Below are 22,584 nucleotides of genomic sequence, written 5' to 3' on the forward strand. Positions count from 1 at the left end.
CACTATATACGAAGCAGATATTTTTGTTTAGTCGTAGGAGCAGTCAACCTCTTCTCTTCTTTCTCCATGTCGGATATACATACTAGCAACATTAATTGGGTCTCTATTAGTATCCACACGAATAGGTTGACAAACAACTATTGATCGATATGCTAGTAGCGAGTAGACAGCCCATTATGTTTCCCTTTCTCTCCCACAGTTTTTGAATATATATGAATTCTGATTAGTGAGATTAACCGAAAAATGAAACTGCCAAAGAATATTTATAAACAACATACATCAGTTTGGTTGTATCTATTCATTTGCACCATTTTAGTTGAGCCTTTTCAGTTCTTATCTAGATACAATGAACCGAATCAAATCAGATTATGAGCAGAAATTTCGGGCCCATTATTGATACAGCTCAATAAGAATTGATCCATATTTAATTCTTTAAATTAATTATTATTTAGGTTCAAAATATTATGGCATGTTAGTGTATTTCTAAAAAGAGAAGGGTTCAAATGCACCCAAATTTTTGTGCACCCAAATGCACCCTATCCTTTTTCTCCGTTTTCAAAGTCCGAATAGTCAATTCGAACCGTTAGATGTGATATATATATTAAGATGTGCTTGGAGACCAAATTTTACATTTTTTGGAATTTGTTTACTATTTATTAAGCCACTTTAAAAAATCGCTGATCCAATGGTCCAGAAAATGTAAAATCAGTGATTTTCAAAGTGACTTAATAAAATAGTAAAAAACTTCCAAAAAATGTAAAATTTGGTCTCCAAGCACATCTTAATATATAAATCGCATCTACCAGTTCGGATTGACTATTCGGACTTTGAAAACGGAGAAAAATGATTTGAAAAATAGGGTGCATTTGGGTGCACAAAAATTTGGGTGCATTTGAACCCTCCTCTTCTAAAAATCTCCCACTTGTACTAAAGTCAAATATTTTATATATCTAATACATTTGTCAAAAATTAATATATGGATTTAAATTTGATTTTAACATTGTTCTTGTGTGTGACCCAATAGGTTCATACAATGTTGTGAGTGAGCTAAAAATTTTTTTTAGCACTATTGTACCCTAAAAAGTTGAGATTTAATTAATTTGGGGAAAGATGCCATTTAATTGACAAATTGGCCAATTAAAATATCAACCATATTTTAATTTGGTACAAGACCACAAAATAGGAGGCAAATTCCATAAAGTAAAATTCATGGTTAGGTTCTACGTATATACGATGAATTTTGATATAAAATACATCTCTTAGCTCAAAATGATTGAAAAATTATAAATTTTACAAAATACAAGAGTCTGATGAAGTGCCGACAAAATATCATTAATGGGCCATAGATGACCAATGTTAGAGATCACTTTATTATTTAAAATAAAATAAAGTAACATAGTGGTCACTTTATTACTTGGTATTGGAAACGGTGATCATAGAGATCACTTTATTTCAAAAAAGTATATATATTGGAGAGTGGCGTATGAAGTGACGACAAGATAATAGTGACAGCAACCATATTTTTTACTTTTTCACTGTAGGAGGATTTACTGCAAGAATGGAAGAGTACCTGTAAGAATAAAATTGACTATCTGTAAAGGTATACCAACAGAAAGATGCTTAACTACGGGCTTTTGAAGATAAAAAAAATTATGTTTTGTAAACGAGCATCAAGTAAACGAGGATGTTGGTAATTAATTAACAAGGCTTTTAACTACGGGCTTTTGAAGATAAAAAAAAAATTATGTTTTGTAACAATGCATGTTATTTGATATAGAATTAGAATTTCCGAAAGCCCAAGGCCGAACCGCCGAAGGCTCAAACTAAAGAAAGATATATAGAGTTTAACAGGGCATTAATTTGTTATGTTGAAGCTTGCTGGCAGAGCCCAAGGCCCAAACTAAAGCGAAGACCGCCTTGCATGCTGCAATCACTTATGAAAGTAAACATATTAGGTAACAATACATGTTATCTGATTTAGAATTTGATTTTCAAAATCATAATTATTTGTATTTCCCTTTAGTATAGTATTAAATTAATTAAGAGTACCTAAAGCCTTTAGTGCTACCCCAAATTCTTATTATTTTGCATAAATTCCTTCTTAATTTGCAGAGGACATTTGTTAGTTAGTTTTCGTGATATTAAAAATATAAATGTGGCCTAAATTGATTAAATACAGAACCAAACATAAACAATACTATGTTAGAAGATTTTTATGTGTAACACTCGATTTGTCTACATAAGTATTGCACAATAATTTATGCACTCTTACAAAATTAATGGTTGAGGTTATTTGGCAGAGTAGGTAATATTAGGAACATTAATGACACTAAAATATGATGATATACATTACATACACAAACTACGTATCGTAAATGCTATTTATAAATTTAGAATAATTTATGTGTAATTTGATCTATTTGTTTGATTTTTTTTGCAAATAAATTTAGACACTTTTAAAGGACTTATGTTTGAGGTTATCCATAGGTGATATTTTGCTTATCACAATAAGACACTTCACAATGTTATTTTTTTCATAAAAGTGGGTATACTCACCAATTTCCATTCCAGAAACCACAACTTTAGTGGGATGGTACCAAGCTGGTACCAACACGCTAAAAGTTCTTACAAACAAACTGGTTACCAGTACTTAAAGACAACATATATCAGCACTTCCTGCACTAAGGAATGGCTTGGTATCTGAGTTATAGAAACCAAGCCAGAAGTATCTGACAACACAAAATATTTCACTTTTGCAGTTAAGTCCACAAAAGTAACAAAAATTTGAAGCAGCAGCTGACAAACTGCCCCATCTGTCAATTTCCAAAGTGATCCTCTCTGTTCCACACAAGCCTGCCTACAAAGTACAAACCTTGGCAGGGCAGGGTTTTCCAAGCTCTTCTGAAATAACAAGTCAACTTTCTGCAGAAGCTCTACTAATAGAAGATCTCCTTCATTTAACAGCATACAACGGTACAACCAACAATTCAAGAGAATATTACAAATATTATTATATCAAGAAAATGGAATTTTCAATTGTAGGGGAAATGGCCAATCAGTTCTCTTGTAGGTAAAAGTGGAACCTCCATTTTTGTAAGTTCACACTAGTCCAAGCAAACCTTCAACTGTGCCTAACAGAGCAAAATGAATTTAATTAATCTTTGGAACAAGTATATCCAGCTAAAACAAATATCATGAATTAAAGGATGCAAAGAAACAAAAAAGCTGCAAAAGAATGATGGATCTGCAAAAGAACTCACTTTTACCATTAACTATCATGGGTTTTACCAGCGTGCATCTTTCCAGCATAGCCTGTTCACTATATTCAAGTCAGGTAGGATTGCTTATGTACAATTTTTGGATCTAAGGAGCACTATTTTTAAGAACATCCAAATATTAAATATAGACTGAAAATTGGTTTTGAATCTCCTGAAAGGAACACAAGTGTAGAGGGAAAAAAAAAATATGTATCTATGAAAAAATCAGTTTATTATTTGAACCAAAGCCTTAACATAGACGCATTCATCACTGTCATCAGATCCCAATTTCAGTACCATTTTTACATTCTGAGAAGGAGAAAAAAGAATGAGATACAGAGAATTAGAGAATTAGAGATAGGGATTGACACAAAAAACAAAGGAATTTAGCAACAGAAAATATTTCTAATACACTGGCATAAGAAAAAGCAGAAATCAGGTTCAGGAACAGAAACATGGTATTAGTTTCTCATGACCACTAATTCTGATTTCTGAAAGCTCAATCTCTTTAATTCCAACTGTAAAAATTAAAAGCTTATTCCATTATTTAAATTTACCTCTAACACCAATCAGCATTGTTATAATTTAAACTTTGAGCCTCCATTTTGTGAATTTTTGATTCTATGTTTTAAAGCAATAAATATACCCTAGTATCTAGTATGAGAACACCTGATGTACTGAACCAACCTGTTGAGGACTGTCAACAAGCTGGCCCTCAAGTATTTGCGGTAAGGTCCCTCTGACAAGCTCTAATTTTCAACTCATAAGAATTGTACCTCCAATGCAATATTTTCGTACCAGTGTGACCAGAGTACCAGAACCCTCCTCAAATCAACCGCATCAAGGACAAGCACTGGTACCGAGTAGTACCAGTGTAAAGTATTAAAAATAAGGATAAATCCAATTACATACACTCAATTACATAGTAGAAAACTAGATATCTCAATCGACTCAAGACTGAACATTTCAAGATGGGATATGCAAAAATTCAATTTTATAGATCAAATTTTTCCCTCTTATTCAATCAAATCAAGGCAAGCCTAATGAAATAACAAATTATCAAACAATTGAATCCCAACCATGGAGTAAGGGTTGGTTAAGTGTATTTAGTGTAAAACCCAATGAGAAATAGGAGGACACAGTTTTGAGTGGTAGCAAAATGCGAAGGCACAGTCACAAATTGACAATCACAGAAAGGGCTTAACATCACACATTTACAGTACAATTCAAAGAGTTCACAGCCCACATGCCATCACAAGGCATCACACAGAGAGAACAAAGAAAAAAGATATTTTTGTTTTGAGTATCTGGAAATTATTCCAATTGCAACAAGAAAGGAGTCTCTGGCAAGTTGTCTTTCTGTAGCAGCTCTACTAGTAGCACATCACTTGCCTACATTTACCAGCATACCACTAATTACTAAAAGACAGTATGATGAATTCTATTAAGAAAATGAAAATTGCATACCAATTTCCTTGCAGGTAAACATTGAGCCTTCGGTTCTGTAAGTTCACACCAGCCTAGATCAAACTTCAACTGTGCCTAACAGAGCAACATGAATCTAATCAATCTTTGAAATTGGTACATCCTGCTCAAACAAATACCATGAATTAAAGTATGCAAAGAAACAAACACGCAAGAAGCCAATTCTGGTAACAACGTCCACCAAATTGCTCCTTGCTCCTCATTTTAATTCTCAGTTCCCCATGAAATGTAGTCAGAAAAAAATCTCACTTTTACAGTTATCTAAGTGACCCTGACTCTAGACCACAAAACCTCACTTTTACAGTTATCTTAGTTACCTGAATTAGCTTCCTTTTACAAGAATCTGGTGGAGAAGCATTTCCTTCCTCAACTTGTGCCCGAAAGACTTCATAGTGGTACTCATCCAATACATCCTCTGTATTGCACGCAACTGTCTTGACTCCTTCAACCAGTGCTTCTCCTTCAACATAGATAAATAGTCAGTGAAGCACTGGTTCAAGGAGCTCAAGAGAGTTGCGTGAAATGTAATTTGGTCGGTGATCTCCCTCTGCTCAAGAAAGTTGCGTTGCCTTATCCCCTCGAGAATCCTCATCAATTTCTTCAATTCAGCCCAACGAGTGAAGATTGGAAATCACTCCGCCTAGATCCATTGATCTAAAATTGCTGGGAGAATAGGAGACTCGCAGAAGACTTTGGATCTCATTTTTATAATTTTTTTTATAAGACAGGTGTCCGTCTTCTCCTTTTTGTTTTTAAAGAAATTAGTAAGTATAGTAGGAGAGTAAATTTGTCATTTGTCTTATTTAACTATCCTTTGTCGTAATTTATTTCAAGATATTTTTTTTTTTCAGCGGGACGCTTACACACCAATGAAATTTTGATCGGATCTGAATATTTTTATTTATACAAACTTCGAATCTGTTTCACTAGTCCCAGTCCTTCTAGTACATCAAAATTCAATAAACTATATCTACTTTTCTATTTGTTAATAAGTAATTTCTAAAAATAAAAAATTTCTGACTCGATCAAAATTTTGGTTGGTCTTAAAGCGAATGGATCGGTGGAAATTTTACGAATTCTAAGTTTTGGATTAAATCACAAAAAAAATTGTAGTAAAATGACCGTATAGAGAGAGTCACATGTACTCTTAATATATAATCAGAATTATTGAATACTTACTTTTAAGAACTAAGCATAATCTTCTAAAACTTGTAAAACCTTAGAATATTGGTGTTGAAAGTTAAAGCGCTTTGGTCTGATTTTCTGTGGCGGTTGTAATACAACAAAATGTAAGTGATAGCACTGGCAAAAGAAGCTCCACTAATATGCATGCTTTTTCTAAGAGACTTAACGATCGACAACTCTGCCGGTCTGAGCAAGCACCAAGCTGTAGCCCTCAGAACCGGCTCCGATCTCTCAGTTTTCTACCGATGCAGCTTTGTCGGGTACCAAGACACTCACTCGCTCCGGCAATTTTACCGGGAATGTGTTCCAAAACTGCAATATGTATGCACGAAAACCTAACCAACAGTTATAAAAAAAAATAGTGCTCGTAGCAGGTCCACAGCTATGGGTTTAAATGTCAGAATATACAATTAGAAAAGAAAAATAACACATTAATTTTTAGATAAATTGCAACAACTGCAGCATGGTTCATTTGCTCGGTCATATATGGTCCCATATAGGTGTGGATCTTATTGGGCCATAAATAAGTAGATTGTTGTGAGTCGAGGCCCATATGAGCTGCATTAGATCGCATTGTTGGGCCCAATACAGATCCATTTATACATGGATAATTGAGCCTTATAAATGGGTACAAGTTGGGCCTCTTCTTGACAATAGTTTCGCAAATAAATGAGATCCGAAGTGAAATGATTAATTTGATCAGAAGTGTAAACCATATGAGAATACATTTAGCGCCCTATGAATTGCAATATCTGTCTCTAGTTCTGAAATTAAAATGGCAAATGACTCTAACAGCTTCACATTTGGAATTTAAGAAAAAGCCAGAGAAAAATGGTAGAGCAGGGGAAAATAAAAGTTTTTTTTTTTCCTTTTTTTTCTAATAGAAGTATGGCCTATCAAGTTGCATTTAATGTTCAGAAAAGACCTCTCATCCAGATGTCGAACCTCTTACATGGAAGATATTGCCCTTTGCCACTAAACAAAAGATTGATTCTTAACTCAAGGGTAATTGTAAAATACTAGTGTCAGTTGTTATCTGATATGATCTGAACCAAGTTATTTAAGACATGGTCCAAGAGCCTATCTAAGTTCCTAATATGAGCTCATCAATATATCACAACAATTCATATATATTACATGAAAAGAAATACTCTTTCTATTGGTAAAAAAAGTGTTGGTCCCAGGCTAGTTCGCTCATAGAAATATAGAAGAAAATAAAAAAAAATATATTGGGGTCTGCTGAATAAAAAAAAAAAAAAAACATATAAAGGCATAAGTAAAACAAAACATAAAATCTAGAGAGGATTCTTTTCCCGTAATTAGGCACGGACTAGTAAGTTATCGTAAATGGGTGCTCTAACAGCTCTACTGCCGATGGGCGGTCATCAGGGTTCAACTCTGACACATTTTGTGATAAAATCCTGTGCTTCTCTTGACAGATAATTAGGTACCGGTGGTTGCTCTCTGTTTCATATATTCCAGTAAGCTTGTTTCTACACAAATAAAAAAAATAAAAAATTGACTAGTAAGTTACATGATGTCTGTACCGCAGTAGTACTGTGAATTAATTTCTGAAACAAAAAGGAACAAAACAAAAAACAGAGAGTGAATGAGAGAGTGTGTTAAAGGATTGTGCTTACCCATTCAATATTAGGATATATAAAGAATCTCGTGGGTTAACATTTCAAGTACAGTGCAACCCAAGCTCCAGATGTCTGCTTCTAGCCCGTAAGTTCTTTTAGGGTTTACAACCTGAAAATAAAAAAAAAAGAAGAAAGAGAACTCAATTACACAAACGAACATCTACATCAACTCTGGCATTTGATTATAATAATTCAAGAGAAGTTAAAAGATCTACAGGACAATATCTGATATGCATATTAAACTAAAAGATTTTGCAGAACAGACCCTTCCAATATTTCTCAACTTTTTCAACTCACAACTCACAAGGTAAAACATACCTCCAGAGCCATCCAATATACACTTCCTTTTGGTTGAGTTCAGGATGTTAATCTTGGTCATCTGAGTCTAAATAATTAAACAAAATAATTAATCACGTACTTAACATCATTTATATTTTGTAATCAATAGTTCAATACAGATAACCGATCAGCAATATGATGTTGTTATAAAGTGTCCACAAACCTTTTTTGCTAACCCAAAATTGGCGAGCTTAACCGATCCATTTGCATGAACCAATATATTAGCACATTTTATATCCCTAAAAACCAAACAAGAAAGATTGTCCATAACATTCAATACAGATCGGAGAGATATATTGTTCTATTGGGACTTGCATGTCTTATAGAGTAATATGACTTGGTATGGTGAGCGACCACTACCAAAGAGGAGATCAAAATTAAGATATAGAATATAAATCATTTTTTTTAATATTCTAACAATAATTTTAATGTTGTTACCAATGAATTATGTTCCTTCCATGAAGATACACCAACCCGTATAGTATGATGCAAGAGAGCCTTGTTCACTAGTTCTAGAAAAATTGTACAATTTTGTTTCCTCCTGGTATAATGTTATACCAGTTAATTTAAAAAGTTCCTGGAACTTTGCACCATTGTCTAGCATACAAAATAGTAACAATCTAAAATTTACCTGGTTGGTTCCATAGTATTGAACTATGTTCTTATGCTCAAACAGACTCAAAAGAGCAATCTCCTGAAATTTTAAAAGCACAGCACATCCCACGCATGCAAATTGAGAATATATTAAAGCCTTAAAGGTCAATTACATATTGTATTTCCATTTGAAATTCAAAATTTCACACCGACCTGTTTCAATTGGGAGATGCTTTCCTGATCATTGATCCCTTGATCAATCAATACATCTTTAACCGCAAAAAAAAATCCATCACTGTAGAGAGTGATAAAATATAGTGTAAAAAACACAATTAGTTGTCTCTAGTCCACAAATAAAAATTCCTTTGTTACCAAGCCTAATATTGTCAGCAAAGTAAATTTAACATTTTGTTCAGCATTAATTGGTGTGGAGTTGGTAATGACCCGTATCAGTACTGCACTAGGGCATACATTCCCAAGCCTGACCAGGATGATGTAAATATAGAAATAGAAACAACATCATTTATATTATCTAATCGCCTCATAAACTGTGCCAGCGGACCCACCTCCGAACTGTGGGCCCCTAACCCAAGACTTGATCCTTCTCTTAAACTTTTCATTAGGTGCGGAGGAAGAAGACCGAGCATCTTGCGCAGATGCAACAACATCAGGCAGCAATTTGGCACCCGAAGAGTGTAGATTGGAAATCACTTTCAAACAATCTAAAATTGCAAAGTCTCTTCTCTTCTGCTGGGTTAATTTGAAACGATGCAAACTGCAAAGATTTAGAAGGTAGAAAAACTAATTATTGAGGGAGTGGAGACTCAGAGCAGGCTGGTAGTCAACTCCATTAAATAAATGCATTGTTTTATATTTTTAAAAGACAGGTGTCTGTGTACATCTTCAGCTTTTTGTTTTTAAAAAATAACCTTGCCTTCACATAGATTATATGGAGGAGCTGTACAGATCCTAAAGAAATTAGTAAATATACTTGGAGGGAAAATTTTTCATTTATCATATTTAACTACATGACATATATTGAGTTAATTATAGTAAAGATTGATTTCTAAAAATGCATTAATAGAAAAGAGGGATAAAACTCTAATTTTACCCCCAATTGAACTACATAATATCAGAGTTAGAGGCGACTCCTTAAGGGACCTAGCAATTCCGATGAGTCCTCGCTAGTGATTCTTCCTCCGCTGAAGACTTCTTTCTCTTCTGGCGAGCTAGTGATCTGAGTCACTATCTTCAGTGATCTGGTCCCTTCTCTCTGGCGATATACTCCAGCAACTAGCGACCAGGTCTCTTTTTTTTTCTCTTATGCACATGAACTAGCAATACTCATCTGCTGCTGACTTTAATTTTTAGAAACTTTTTGTTTCTGTTTTTGTTATACTGTGTAGAGAGTCATGCTACAACTCTGACATTCCGTTATGCACATAAACTTGGAGATGTAAGTAATAGATGGAGAAAACCGTAGTTGAGTTGTGTTTGATCTCGTTTCTGTGTTGTGTTTGAGATAAGAGCAGTCAAAGAATTGAAGGAGATCCTGGAGGGGTGGCCAGGGTGTTTCAGACCAAACTAGAGGAGACTTCTAGTAAGACAGTTGTGGCCATACCAGAGTCGGCGCAGGTAATCCAGAGGACAGAGTTACTGCCTAATGACATCAAGCTTGAGGGGAGTAGAAACTATCTGAGTTGGTCTAGGAGGGCATTGCTGAAGATAGCGATTCATTTGAGATATCAATTGAGATTGATTTTGACTACCAGTGGAATTAAAATTAATGGCCTATTTCAGTACCATTTTTCAATCTCAGATGGAGAAAATTAGAGGAGGAAGAGAAAGAAAAAGAGAAGGGAAAAGCAGAAAATTAATTTATGTGTGCAGGACTTCAATTCAATGCACATAGATAAAGAGTTTTTTAAAAAATATATAGAGAGAGAGTTTTCGAGGGTATTGACACCAAAAACAAAGGAATTAAGCAACAGGAAAGATTTTGATATATTGGTCCAAGAAAAATTAGAAATCTGGTTCATGAACAGCAACAGAATATTATTTTCTCATGACCTGACTCTGATTTCGGAAAGCTCAATTCATTCAATTTCAACTGAAAAAATTACTTATTCCTTTATTTGAATTTACCTCTAACACCAATCAGTGTTGTTATAATTTAAACTTTGTGCCTCAATTTTTGTGAATTCCAGTTTTGTATGTTTTGATTTATGAAGCAATCAATATTCCTTAGTATATAGTATGAACTACACATGATGTATTGAACCAACCTGTAAGGACTATCAACACAATGAAAGCTACTTTTGGAAATAAAATAAAAGAAAAAGAAATTTATTAGTCTTACAGTGCACCAGGGCAGGGCCTGCAAAGCTCTTCAGATACGGCGAGTCGTCTTTCTGTAGAAGCTCTACCAGCAGCACATCAGTTACCTACATTTACCAGCATACAACTTATCATTAAGGACAATATGACAAATTTTATTACAAGAAGCAAATGGAAATCACAATTATTACATACATTTTATTACCCTTCCTTCCTAGAGGAAATGGTGAATCAGATCTCCTGAATGTAAAAGTTGAGCCTAAAATCTGTGATCTGCATTAATTTTTAGATTCAAGTCAAAAATCCAACAGAGAAACACAAGCCCTTCTTTGCAAATAATAGTTGTGGTAATTGTATCAAATATCTAATGGCAAGATAGCAAATTAAATAATAGAAAGTACCTTGTAGTTAATGCAGTAATACTTTATTGCAATAGCACCATTCCCTTAAACTATATAACATTGCCGATGGGACGGTCTTCACAGGACTGCAACCAATGAGACAATAATACAAAAATACAAAATAAAGACACTTTATCTTACTATATAACATCACCGATGGGACTAGTCCTCTTGATGAATAGAAACTTTATCTTACTATATCTTTGTTAAAATTACAAAAATTCAAAATAAAAACTGTAAAATTGAATTATATATTTAAATATGCATTTTGAAACACGAGAGATGCAATTAGTATTTTTAGGAGTTTCTAAAACTGTTGAAAATTTAAATAAAGAAATCTTAGTGAATGAAAATCCTTACAGTTATAGAATGGCCTGCAGTCAGTCCCTGTCAAGAATTAAAAAAAAAAAAAAAATCTACTGAGATTGAGGAATCTTGGCCATTTTAAATTCTTAATTGATATTTTTTTTATTTTCAATATTATAACAGATTTGGATAATTGTTATAGTATAATACGAACTAGGACATACCTCGCATTCTATTCCATGCATGATGCAAACACCACTGCTCTAACCCAGGACACAAATAAACCTCAACTTTGCAAGGTTCTGCAGGACGCCACTTATTCCAAAAGTTTGTGATATTTGAAGAGCTCCCCTGTGAACCCTCAAGAGAAGGTCCCAAAAATGAACACAGCTTCCCACAATCTTTGATGGAAACTTGGACCAAGGATCTCAGCTTTTGCATTCCAGATATAGATACTAACTGATTGCATCCGACAATTACCAACTTTCTAAGTGCCAATGGCAGTGAATCTGCTTTCAAGAATTGCAAACTATTACAATAACTAATATGCAAAAACTTTAGTTTGCATAGGCTACCAATCCATTCTGGAAATGTATTGCCATCGTAACCATCTATTTTTAGCTTTCTCAGATTAGGGTGAGGCTGGAGACTAGACATCACCGGAAAACAACTTTGTTCTTCAGCAAATAATTTCTCATCATGTTTAATTTTCAACTCTAATACACTACGTTCTTGGCCATGATAAAAATCCCGTCTCCAGCATAGTATCAAGTCCTTCAAGTTACGCATACTCACAAGGTTGGCACATTGGACATCCATTAAATTGGAAATATAATCCAAATTATATAGACAAAGAGCACCGCCCAAATCGGGAAAATCCTTTAACCATCCTATTGTCTCACATATGAGCTGTACCTTTAGTGATTGAATTCCTACAAATTTGCTCCCGCTAGGTGGTAAGTAACTCAAACGAGCATGAATAATTTTCAGAGTTTGAAGATTTGTAAGGCTCCCAATGTCACTAGGAAGCACTTCAAGTTTGCCATTAAGAATATCGAGTTTCCTCAAGGCCTTGAGTTGACAAAGGGAGTCAGGCAACATAGCGAAATCATAACAACCATGAATTTTTAGCTCTTCTAGGCTCATTAGATTTCCTATTTTTGTTGGCAACTCTTTGAGATTAGGATTAAACCCAAGAGTTAAATTTTGCAAACTGTAAAGGGAGCATATGCACTCAGGAAACGTTTCAAAGTACAGAGAAGTAAGTGAAAGATAACGAAGATGTTTCAAATTACCAATGGAAGAAAGAGATTCGAATTCACTATTAACAGTACTGTTTAATCCAAATATACTTAGAGCTCTTAATTTTGATGCCATTGAAAGATCAACAGTACTGTTTAAGATTTCAAAATAAGATCCTGTAATGAGTGTGCGCAGATCAGTGAACTTGCCAGAGGGAATTGGATCTATTAGATTCACAAAATCAGCTATATACAAATGGGATAGTACATTAGGAAAAATCAGGACCTTACCAAATTCAATCGAATAGCAACTATTTTCCGAATTAACTCGTGCTAAATCATGAACTATATCATGCAACTTAAACCTTTCCATTTTACCCTCATATCTGCCTACTCTTTCAAACAAGGACCTCTGACACAGCTGTAATGCATACTCAAAGCCAATCTTTTCTGCTGTCTTGTTACCTTTAGACACAATAAAACCCTGGGATATCCATAATGTCACCAACTCTTCTACATCGTATTCGCAATCTTTAGGAAACATGGAACAATAGAGAAAACAAGACTTCAAGTATGTGGGAAGGCGTGCATAGCTTATTTGAAGAGGTGAAATTATCTCTCTCTTAACATCAAACTCCCATAGCTCACTTTCTAATATATCTCTCCAATTCTCTTCTTCACCCTCATGTCTCAAAAGGCTAGCAATTGATTTCACAGCTAGGGGCAACAATCCACACTTGTTCATGATTTGCTTCCCAATTTGTACCAACTTTGGGCTCTTTTTCTGCTCTACTCCACCGAAAGCATAATGTTCAAACAATCGCCAACATTGTTCAGCTGACAAATACCCAAGGTTGAGTGTTGGCTCTGTTTGCATGATTTGTGCGACATGATTGTTCCTTGTAGTTACTAGGATTTTTGCAACTGCTCCTGACATAAAAGGAATCCGAAATAAAGCCCAAAGATCTTTGTTCTCATTCCATACATCATCAAGGACCAAAAGTACCCTTTTCCCACTTATCTCCCTCTGAATTTTAGCTTGCATATAACTCAAATTTGTAAGGTCGCACTTATTTCCTATAATAGACTCAAATGATTCCTTGGTGAGCCTTTCAACATTAAAATCCTCTGATACGCATATCCACCCAAATTTATCAAACCTTTGTTGGATTCTTTGATCATTACATGCTAGTTGTGCAACTGTTGTTTTACCAATTCCCCCCATGCCAACAATTGTCACCACCGAAACACCATCACATTCAGAGGACAACAAATCAATCAATTTCTCCTTTTCACTCTCTCGACCAAAGACATCCGATTGAACTACAAGGTGGCTAGTTTGAGCTATTTGCAATTCGTTGTTGCAACACATGGGCCCATCTCCCTCTGATAATTGAAGTGCTATCCGGTCATTCGAAATCTCATCAAAGCTGCTTCTTATTTGCTGAATTTGATCGAGCATGCCAGATGGAACCTAGAAAGTCAAAATTACCTTCAGAGTGTTTGACTGCCCATTTACCCAGATAAAAATAGTTATATTGTACAGGTCTGTGCTACATATTTGCAGTTTCTAATGTAGTTTTTATGGACTAATGACATATCCTATGGCACGCCACATTTCCAGCTGGTACCTTGTTCTATATGGCTCTACCTGAACCTGATAGTAAGACTATTGGGTAAAAAGTATTTAAATAAGTTACCTGAATTAGCTTCCTTTTACGAGAATCTGGTGGAGAAGCATCTCTTGCCTCAACTTTTGCTCGTAAGACTTCATAGTGGTACTCACCCAGTACGTCCTCTGCACGATATGCAACACCCTTGAGCTCCTTCAACCAGAGTTTGACTGCCGAGTCTGTGATCTCTCTCTGCTCTGCATCGTACAGTGTGGTGTTGATCCGCTCCAGCATCCTCATCAATTTCATCAATTCGGACTCAATTTGGTGGTTTTGATCTACTGAGGGAGACGAGGAAGAAGACGGATCTTGCGCCAATGTGACAACAGCTGGCAGTAATTTGGAGCCCAAAGAGAGAAGGCTGGAAATCGCTCCGCCGAGACCCATCGATCTGAAATTTGCAATGCTGGGTAGAAAAACTAATTATTGGTGAGTTGGGGAACAGTGGGTGTTAGGTTTTCGTATGCTAGAGAAGAAGCTAGGGAGTTACCTAAACTAATTTTGTTAAGATTAATTTACTTACAAAGATTCCTAACATATAACCATAGTAGGAATTATCGGCCGATACCGATACGTATCGGTATCGGCCGACACCGATCCGATACGGAACCGATACTCACAGATTTTCTATTATTCGTCCTATTTCTGCTATTTTGGTCTGATTATGGTCATTATTCGTCTGAAAACTTGAACCCGTGATTGATTAAATAGAGTATAAACTATGCACATGCTGAAAACTTGTCACATTCATAGATTAAATAGAGTATCAGGTATCAACTATGTTGAAATAGAGAAATTTGAACCCGTGATTAAAAATGTTAATAATCTTTCATTTGGTTCTACAGTGTCTTTTTTTTTTGTTCCGGATAACAATATCCCCATTTTTATTATAATACAAACGACGATGAAGTGATCCAGCTAGTACGACATAGTTTCTGGCAGTGAAAGAGTGTGTTTATAGTTTTAATGCTTGTATTATATTGTATTAGTGAATTATTTGATTGTAATCATTTATCTAAACATAAATTATTGACAAATTAATTTTTTATCAATTTTTTTTCTATTTTTTAGTGTAAAACAAGCTTCTGGTCAAAAAATTTGATTTTCTGATCAATATCGGCCGGGACCGATTCCGATCCCGATACCGATAATTCCTACTATGCATATAACAACCGAACAAAAATACTTCCCTGCTTTTCATCTTTCATACTTTAACCAGCTTAACAGCATGGATTATTAATTTAAATAATACAACGCAACAGACTGCAGTCTCCAATGTTGACCAAAGACCAAGACGAACGGGCAAAAGATTAATTAATAAATGATTAATCCTTGAACTAATCAATGTTTAATTAATTTCATATTAAAAGATTCTGATCAGAGACAACAGACAAAGTTAAAGCCGACATCCCACCACCTAAATTTCCATATATTTTTAAAAATCATGTAAATTAATGAAGCAAAGTCAGTTATTTTAAAATAACTGATCCTAATGCTTATTTGAATTCACAAAATGTTGGTTCTGCACTTAAAAAAAAAAAAAAAAAAAAAAAAAAAAAAAAAAAAAAAAAAAAAAAAAAAAAAAGATCAGTTATTTACAAAAAACCGATCCTGACACTATCATGATCGGTTATTTACAAAAAACCGATCCTGACACTACCATGATCGGTTATTTACAAAGAACCGATCCTGATAGTATCAGGATCGGTTATTTACAAAGAACCGATCCTGATAGTATCAGGATCGGTTCTTTGTAAATAACCGATCTTGTTTTGTAATTTGTAAATAGCCTAAGTTTTTGGAAGTTTCGATTTAAGCGAATGTAAATATGACAACTCCTTTTCAATTTATAATTATTTTTTAAAACTGAAACTGATAGTTACCAAAAACCTCTACGAACTTGAATTATACCAGAGAACCTCAAGAAATATTCGCTCGAAAGTTTGCATTTTTTTTTTTTCAAATTCTTCAGTTTTAGCCTAGTATCAATCAACTTGAACTAGTTTTCAGATTTTTTTTTTTTTTTAAATATACTTGACAATTGCTTAATACATACTGGATCATATATATAAATATAAATTTAATTACTGTGCCAATGCACATTTGCTTGTTCAATTTTTTATATAGTTGACCAAAAACAGTTAGTTGTTAATTTATAAGATGAGTTATTAATTGAAGACTCAAATACAAATATACAAGATGGAATGATCAATCATGAAAAATGTAAACATTATGAAATATAAAAGAATAGATCGGTGAGGATAAGAGGGATTCAGATGGAGACAGTGTGGAGGTGATTAGTTTTACCTCAAATGTTTCACAAGATTAGTGAAAGGATGATGTATTAAGTGGTTTTGTTTTGTGACGAGTAATTATGGTATTCCACTTGAGTTATACTGACATAGTAGTTAAGCCGCAAAGTCCAATATACAAATTACAAAAAAAATATCTATTAAAGTAATAATTTCTCAAAACAAAAATAAGGTGATGGAGAAAACTGACCATCATATAAATCATATTAGTTTTTTCTTTTTTGAATAAGTAAAAAGAAGTGAAATTTTTACAAAAATTCAAGATAACTAAATTTATTTTAAATTACAATTGTTTGATATTACTGTATAGAAAATTTTTTTTGAATCAAAGCATGCAAGAGTTATGGTTTTATTTTTGTTGAAAACAATTCTTTTATTATAATATTATATGTTACATAAATTAAATCGAATAGAGATTTAAAATAAATATTGTACTAATAAATTTTGTTATTTCATAAATTACGTAATAAAATTTGTCATTTCATTAACACAAAAAAATTAACTATGGTTCCACATTTTCCAGTGAAAATGAGATAAATTTTTCTATTTATGACTTATTAGTGAGAACAATTTTATGACTTATTAATGATACTTGTATTATTTTCAAAAATAAATTAAAACATTTTTTAAGCTCAATCAAAAGTCCTAATTATGCATGATTTAAAAAAAGTTTGTTCAAAACCTTTTTCTTATTGTAAAATCACATATTAAAAAAATAATTAATCTCAAATAGATAATGCACATAATTTTTTGAGTAAAATGTTATAATTACTTGATGAGCTTCAAACTTGCAACTGAACAATTAAAATTCTTAATCCACTTGTTAGTAGAATGAAATGGTTGACTCGTTGGTTTATGTATCAAATACAAAATAAAAAATTAATTAAAGAAACATATTAAGTTAATTAAATTGACTATAGCCGTAATACTATCACATCAAAGCACCAAAGTTTATCTTTAAAATTTTACAATATGAATAAATAATTAAAGTAATAATATTTGGGTCATATATCATGTGGAAAGAGTCATGTAAAATTATAACAATCTCTTTTGGTCAAATGTTATGTAGAATTAGTGTATAGCAAGATTACCAAATTTCATAATTTTATTTCATCACTAGCTTCGGCATTGTATCAATCATTTTCTCAACACAGAGAACCTCTATACCCACAAAAGTTATGCGGCTTATTCTAGATCAAGTTTACTTTGAGCACAAGTTTGATATGAGCAAATTTCCAACTACCAGCCATTTACATACAAACTTACATAGTATAGTCTGTCTTCGTATTTTTGTTTTTTAACATTTTTATTAGTCAGGTGGAGGATAAAAATTAGGAAGAGTATTGATAAAGAATTTCGTTCTTTCTATTTTTCGACATATAGCTGTTATTTATTTATAAATTTAATTCTCAATTTAATTTGATTTAATTAAAAAAATTTAAGTAATAGTTTATTGTAAAGTTGCGTATCATTCTAAAAGATATGGGTAAGGAATATATCATGTGTGGGCCAAAGATGACTAGCCTCAGTGAACTCTTTATCATTTTTATAAAATAAAGTGACAAGAATATAACTTTATTTTAATAAAGTATATTTATTCGAGAGTGACACATAAAGTGACGAGAAGATAATTGTTATACATTGCTTTTACAAACCTGAAAAAGTAAAAATTATGGTCGTATCAAATCCTATTTCTTCTATATATATGCTGGGTTCTTCAATTGATTATGTTCTTTATGTTGGACCCAGATATAATTTACCCAAGTATATTAAATGGAGCTATTCTATTTTGTGGTGGCATCAAGAAATTTTGCATAGGATAGCATAACACTGCAATGATAAATTGATAATAATTTCTCATTATGTACTTGATATTGTATTTGGAACCTAGTGCATTGGAAAAGTCATGCTCAAATTTGGAAATAACATTTCTGCATATGCAATATTTTAGTATCAATTCAGCTGCACATTTATTGAAGAACAATTAGATAGGTTGCATTTCCAGGCTTCATTTGTATGCTATGGGCTGACAAAAGGAGTGCTATTTTGAGGAAGGGATCAAGCAAAGGAGTTCAATGGGTATTAGACCAAATTTTCACCAGATGAAGTTCGATATGGGTCGAGATTTGCTTGTCTGTTTATATTTACCAGATCGTTTATAATATTTATTCTTGTACGAATCTCAACACTGATTAAACGGTCTAGGCCGGATACTAATGTGGAAAGATGGGACAAACCTGAGTCAAAATTACTTTTATTTACATCCCCTATTTTTCAAATACAAATAAATTTTAATGCTCTTCATAAATTAAAATTATGTTATATTATTGACTGGTCTAAATTTATTGTTTCGTGATTTTTTCGTGAAAATTGCAATGGTCTGAAAAGGAACACACTTCTTTTTTTTGAGGGTAAGGTGGCTAGATGCCATCCTACGGTTTTTCATTGATTAAGAAAAATATTTACATCGGTACTAAAAGACCGTAATAACGAAAACAAATATAGAAAATAATTACAAAGGTTCTCTGCTCCCTAACAATGTGTCAACCAGTGTTGAATATCTCTTATTGTCTCGCCTAAAAGGATGCGGATCGTCTTTGTCTTTTGAGAGAAAAATCTGTTGTTTCTTTCCCGCCAAAGAGCCCAAAGTCCCGCCGCCCATACGACGTCCCATTCTCTTTTTTGAATCTTGTCCAACGGGTGCGAATGTGCTATCCAGAAGGCGATGTGTGAAGCTATAACCTGCGACGGCGGGGACCTCTGCAGTGACCGCATTAGTGCCCACCAGAATGCAGTCGAGTAAGTACACTCCCAAAATAGATGTACGCTTGATTCGACTATGTTTAGCCCACACATTACACATCCGTCCATCATGTGGCAGCCCCTTCTCATGAGCACCTCTCTTGTCAACAATTTGTTCTGAAATAAAACCCACATAAAGACACGAACTTTCGGTGGAGTTTTGAATTTCCATAGTCGACGAGCGAATTGACAATTGACTCCCCTTGTGTGTAACACTTTGTATGTCGACGCCGTAGAGAAGAGACCCCCGGCTTCCCATTTCCACACCACCGATTCCGTCGGATGTTGGAACACAGTTGATACCTCGACCAAAGGTACCAGAGATTTCAAATCCTTGAGGAAGAACGAGTGGTTCACGCTGGTGCCCACTTGCGTGATGTTATCAATATCATGTAAGAGTAATAGTGCCTCTGCCCAATTGCTCCTGCGGTCCTGTTGAAGCACCCATATCCATTTAGTCAGAAGTGCCTTGTTCTGTGTGTGTAGTTCTATAATTCCCAAACCTCCCTCCCGTTTTAGCGCACACGTTCTTTCCCAGTTAACCAGGCAGTTGATCGGCTTACACGGGCCATGTCCCTTCCATAGGAAGTTCCGTCTAATTTTGTCGATGTGTCTGATGACCCATTTCGGTATGAGTAGTGCTTGCATGAAGTGCAACGGCATAGATGATAGGACGGATCTTATTAGTGTCAATCTACCACCATATGATAATAGTGATGATTTCCAGCTCGCCACTCTTCCTTGTACAGCCTGAATGAGCCTCAGATAGTCTATCTTTTTAGGTTTCCTTACCGACAATGGTAAACCCAGATATTTGATGGGAAGTTCCGTACGTTGGCTCCCTAAAATTCTCTCAATACCCTGTGATAGGCGGTCTGGTATTGCTATCGGGACAAATGAGCTTTTAGATCTGTTGATCTTCAATCCCGTCAGTTTTTCATATATTGAGAGAATTAGGGTCAAGATTTTCAAAGTTTTTGGGTGTGCTTCTGTGATAATTATCGTGTCATCTGCATACTGAATTGGCTGATGCCATACAATTAACTATCATGGATTTTACCAGCGTGTATCTTTCCAGCATAGCTTGATCACTCATACAGTCAGGTGATTGCTCATGTACAAAATCGAAGAATAAAGTCTGTTTTAATACAAATCAGTTAAAAGTAGTTTTAACACCGGTCATTTAATAAAAAATGGTGTTTAAAATATTTATAACAACGGTTTTTAACCAGTTGTAAAATATCTATATTTAATTTTCAGCAACCGTCCTATTAGCAGCGTTACAAGAACAGGTGGTAAATGCCAATTTTAACCAGTGGTAAATCTGATTTGTATATATAGTCTCTTCTCTGCTCTTGTATTGTGTTGATATGAAACGATTCAAAGAGAGAGAAGGTAGAAAAACAAATTATTGGTGGAGTGACTAATGTAATTGTTATTTTTCTATAGATTTAATTCCGACTTTAGTTTTAATTAATTCAAAATTATTTTAAGTAATAATTTATTGTAAAGTTGCGTTGGCCGACAAGATTTCATGCGTGGGCCAAAGATGACTAATGTTAGTGATCTCTTTATTCTTTAAACATATATATTACTTGGTAGTGCAAGCGGTGGTCATAGAGATCACTTTAATTTATATATTGCTTTGTAACTTTGTAGTGGAAGCGGTGGTCATAGAGATCACTTTATTTAAAAAAAAGTATATGTATTGGGGAAATAGATCTGGGAATTCTGATTCTAACTGTTTTTTCTGTATGAATATCAACAAAGACTAATGGTTGGGATCAAAAAAACAGGTTACTGTTATTTACAAGGAATAACAACAGAATTATTTCCATATATATGTTGGAGTGTGACATGTGAAGTCACGACAAGATAATATATATATAAAAACAGTGACTTTTAAGTCATTTTAATAAGTAGTAACAAAATTCTAAAAAAATTAAAATTTAGTCTCTAAGCACATTTTAATATAGATTAAATATTTAATGGTTCGGTTTGGCTGTTTGGACTTAAATCAGAAAATCAAATAGTTTGTTTCGGATGCTAGGAACAAATGTTTTGAGCTTAGCCAGTCTCTCTCTCTCTCTCTCTCTATCTATATATATATAGAGGTTGGGTAATATCAAATCGATTGTTCCTGAGGTCCTATGCAACTAAGTCGTTCTTCAATTTTCAAAGTTCAAAAAGTCAATATAAACCGTTAGATGTGATCTCTATATTAAAATGTGCTCGGAGATCAAATTTTATATTTTTCTGAATTTTTTTATATTTATTAATTCACTTTGAAAATCATTGATCCAATGGTGGCTTAACAAAATAGTAAAACCAGAAGTCATTGTTAGATCAACGATTTTCAAAGTGGCTTAATAAATAGTAAAAAAAATTCCAAAAATGTAAAATTTGGTCTCCAAACACATTTTAATATCGTGATCACATCTAACAGTTTGGATCGATCATTTAGACTTTAAAAATCCAAAAACGTAAAAAATATGGTCGCATCAAATAATTAATTTTAATTTGTTCTAGATGCTAGGACTCTTCAATTGACATTGGGTGCAATTGAGTTACTGACATGAGGATCCCGAGAAATTATTTATTGAAGAGCGATAATCTGTTAGCAGACTCAATGGTACCACTGGACAATCTTAAAATTAAAAGAGATGCTGTCGATCAGCTTCCCAACGACATATTGATGTGTCAAATGTGTTTAAAGGAAGAAACGATATATGCTGTGCAACCACTCTTTAATTAAGGACTATTCTTATTTCAATGTCCATGGCTCCATGCATCAAGTGGTACTACTTTTAGCGCTTTAGACATTTCATGTGTTAAGATATTCTAAAATCAAAGGCTACTCTGATGTTAATAACCCGAGTTGATTTTCAAGTACTTGAGACTATATTTTCAAATGAAAGCCCATGGGCTTCATAATTATCATTTGTAGGCTGAGATTGTCACTCCCACCCCCACCCAAGCATCAATAATTATCATTTGTACTTACTGTTT

General features: G+C 33.9%; 2 protein-coding genes across 7 annotated transcripts in view; both read right to left on the minus strand.

The window, feature by feature from the left end:
• The window catches only part of LOC144554684 (putative disease resistance protein RGA4), a 58,373-nt gene extending 43,464 nt beyond the window's left edge, over positions 1-14,909 (minus strand). Inside the window, exons 1-11 of one of the 6 annotated variants that reach the window (XM_078303003.1) lie at positions 14,489-14,909; positions 11,772-14,262; positions 11,602-11,628; positions 11,242-11,327; positions 11,036-11,113; positions 10,863-10,947; positions 9,070-9,278; positions 8,717-8,798; positions 8,541-8,603; positions 8,073-8,148; positions 7,894-7,955 (exon numbers count right to left, since the gene is read on the minus strand). In XM_078303003.1, the coding sequence (XP_078159129.1) occupies positions 11,320-11,327; positions 11,602-11,628; positions 11,772-14,262; positions 14,489-14,848 (2,886 nt within the window). In that variant the 5' untranslated portion in view covers positions 14,849-14,909 and the 3' untranslated portion in view covers positions 7,894-7,955; positions 8,073-8,148; positions 8,541-8,603; ... (3 more) ...; positions 11,036-11,113; positions 11,242-11,319. Of the gene's footprint in view, positions 1-7,893; positions 7,956-8,072; positions 8,149-8,540; positions 8,604-8,716; positions 8,799-9,069; positions 9,279-10,862; positions 10,948-11,035; positions 11,114-11,241; positions 11,328-11,601; positions 11,629-11,771; positions 14,263-14,488 lie in introns of those variants that run through there. The other 5 variants (XM_078303001.1, XM_078303000.1, XM_078303002.1 and 2 more) reach the window with 5 other exon arrangements.
• Positions 4,154-22,584, minus strand: part of LOC144554686 (putative disease resistance protein At3g14460) — a 31,138-nt gene continuing 12,707 nt past the window's right edge. Inside the window, exon 2 of the mRNA XM_078303005.1 lies at positions 4,154-4,649. Within this exon, the coding sequence (XP_078159131.1) occupies positions 4,572-4,649 (78 nt within the window). The 3' untranslated portion in view covers positions 4,154-4,571. The remainder of the gene's footprint in view (positions 4,650-22,584) is intronic.

The sequence above is a fragment of the Carex rostrata genome, chromosome 5, assembly GCF_964058835.1.
Source record: "Carex rostrata chromosome 5, lpCarRost1.2, whole genome shotgun sequence".
Classification (NCBI taxonomy): Eukaryota; Viridiplantae; Streptophyta; class Magnoliopsida; order Poales; family Cyperaceae; genus Carex; species Carex rostrata.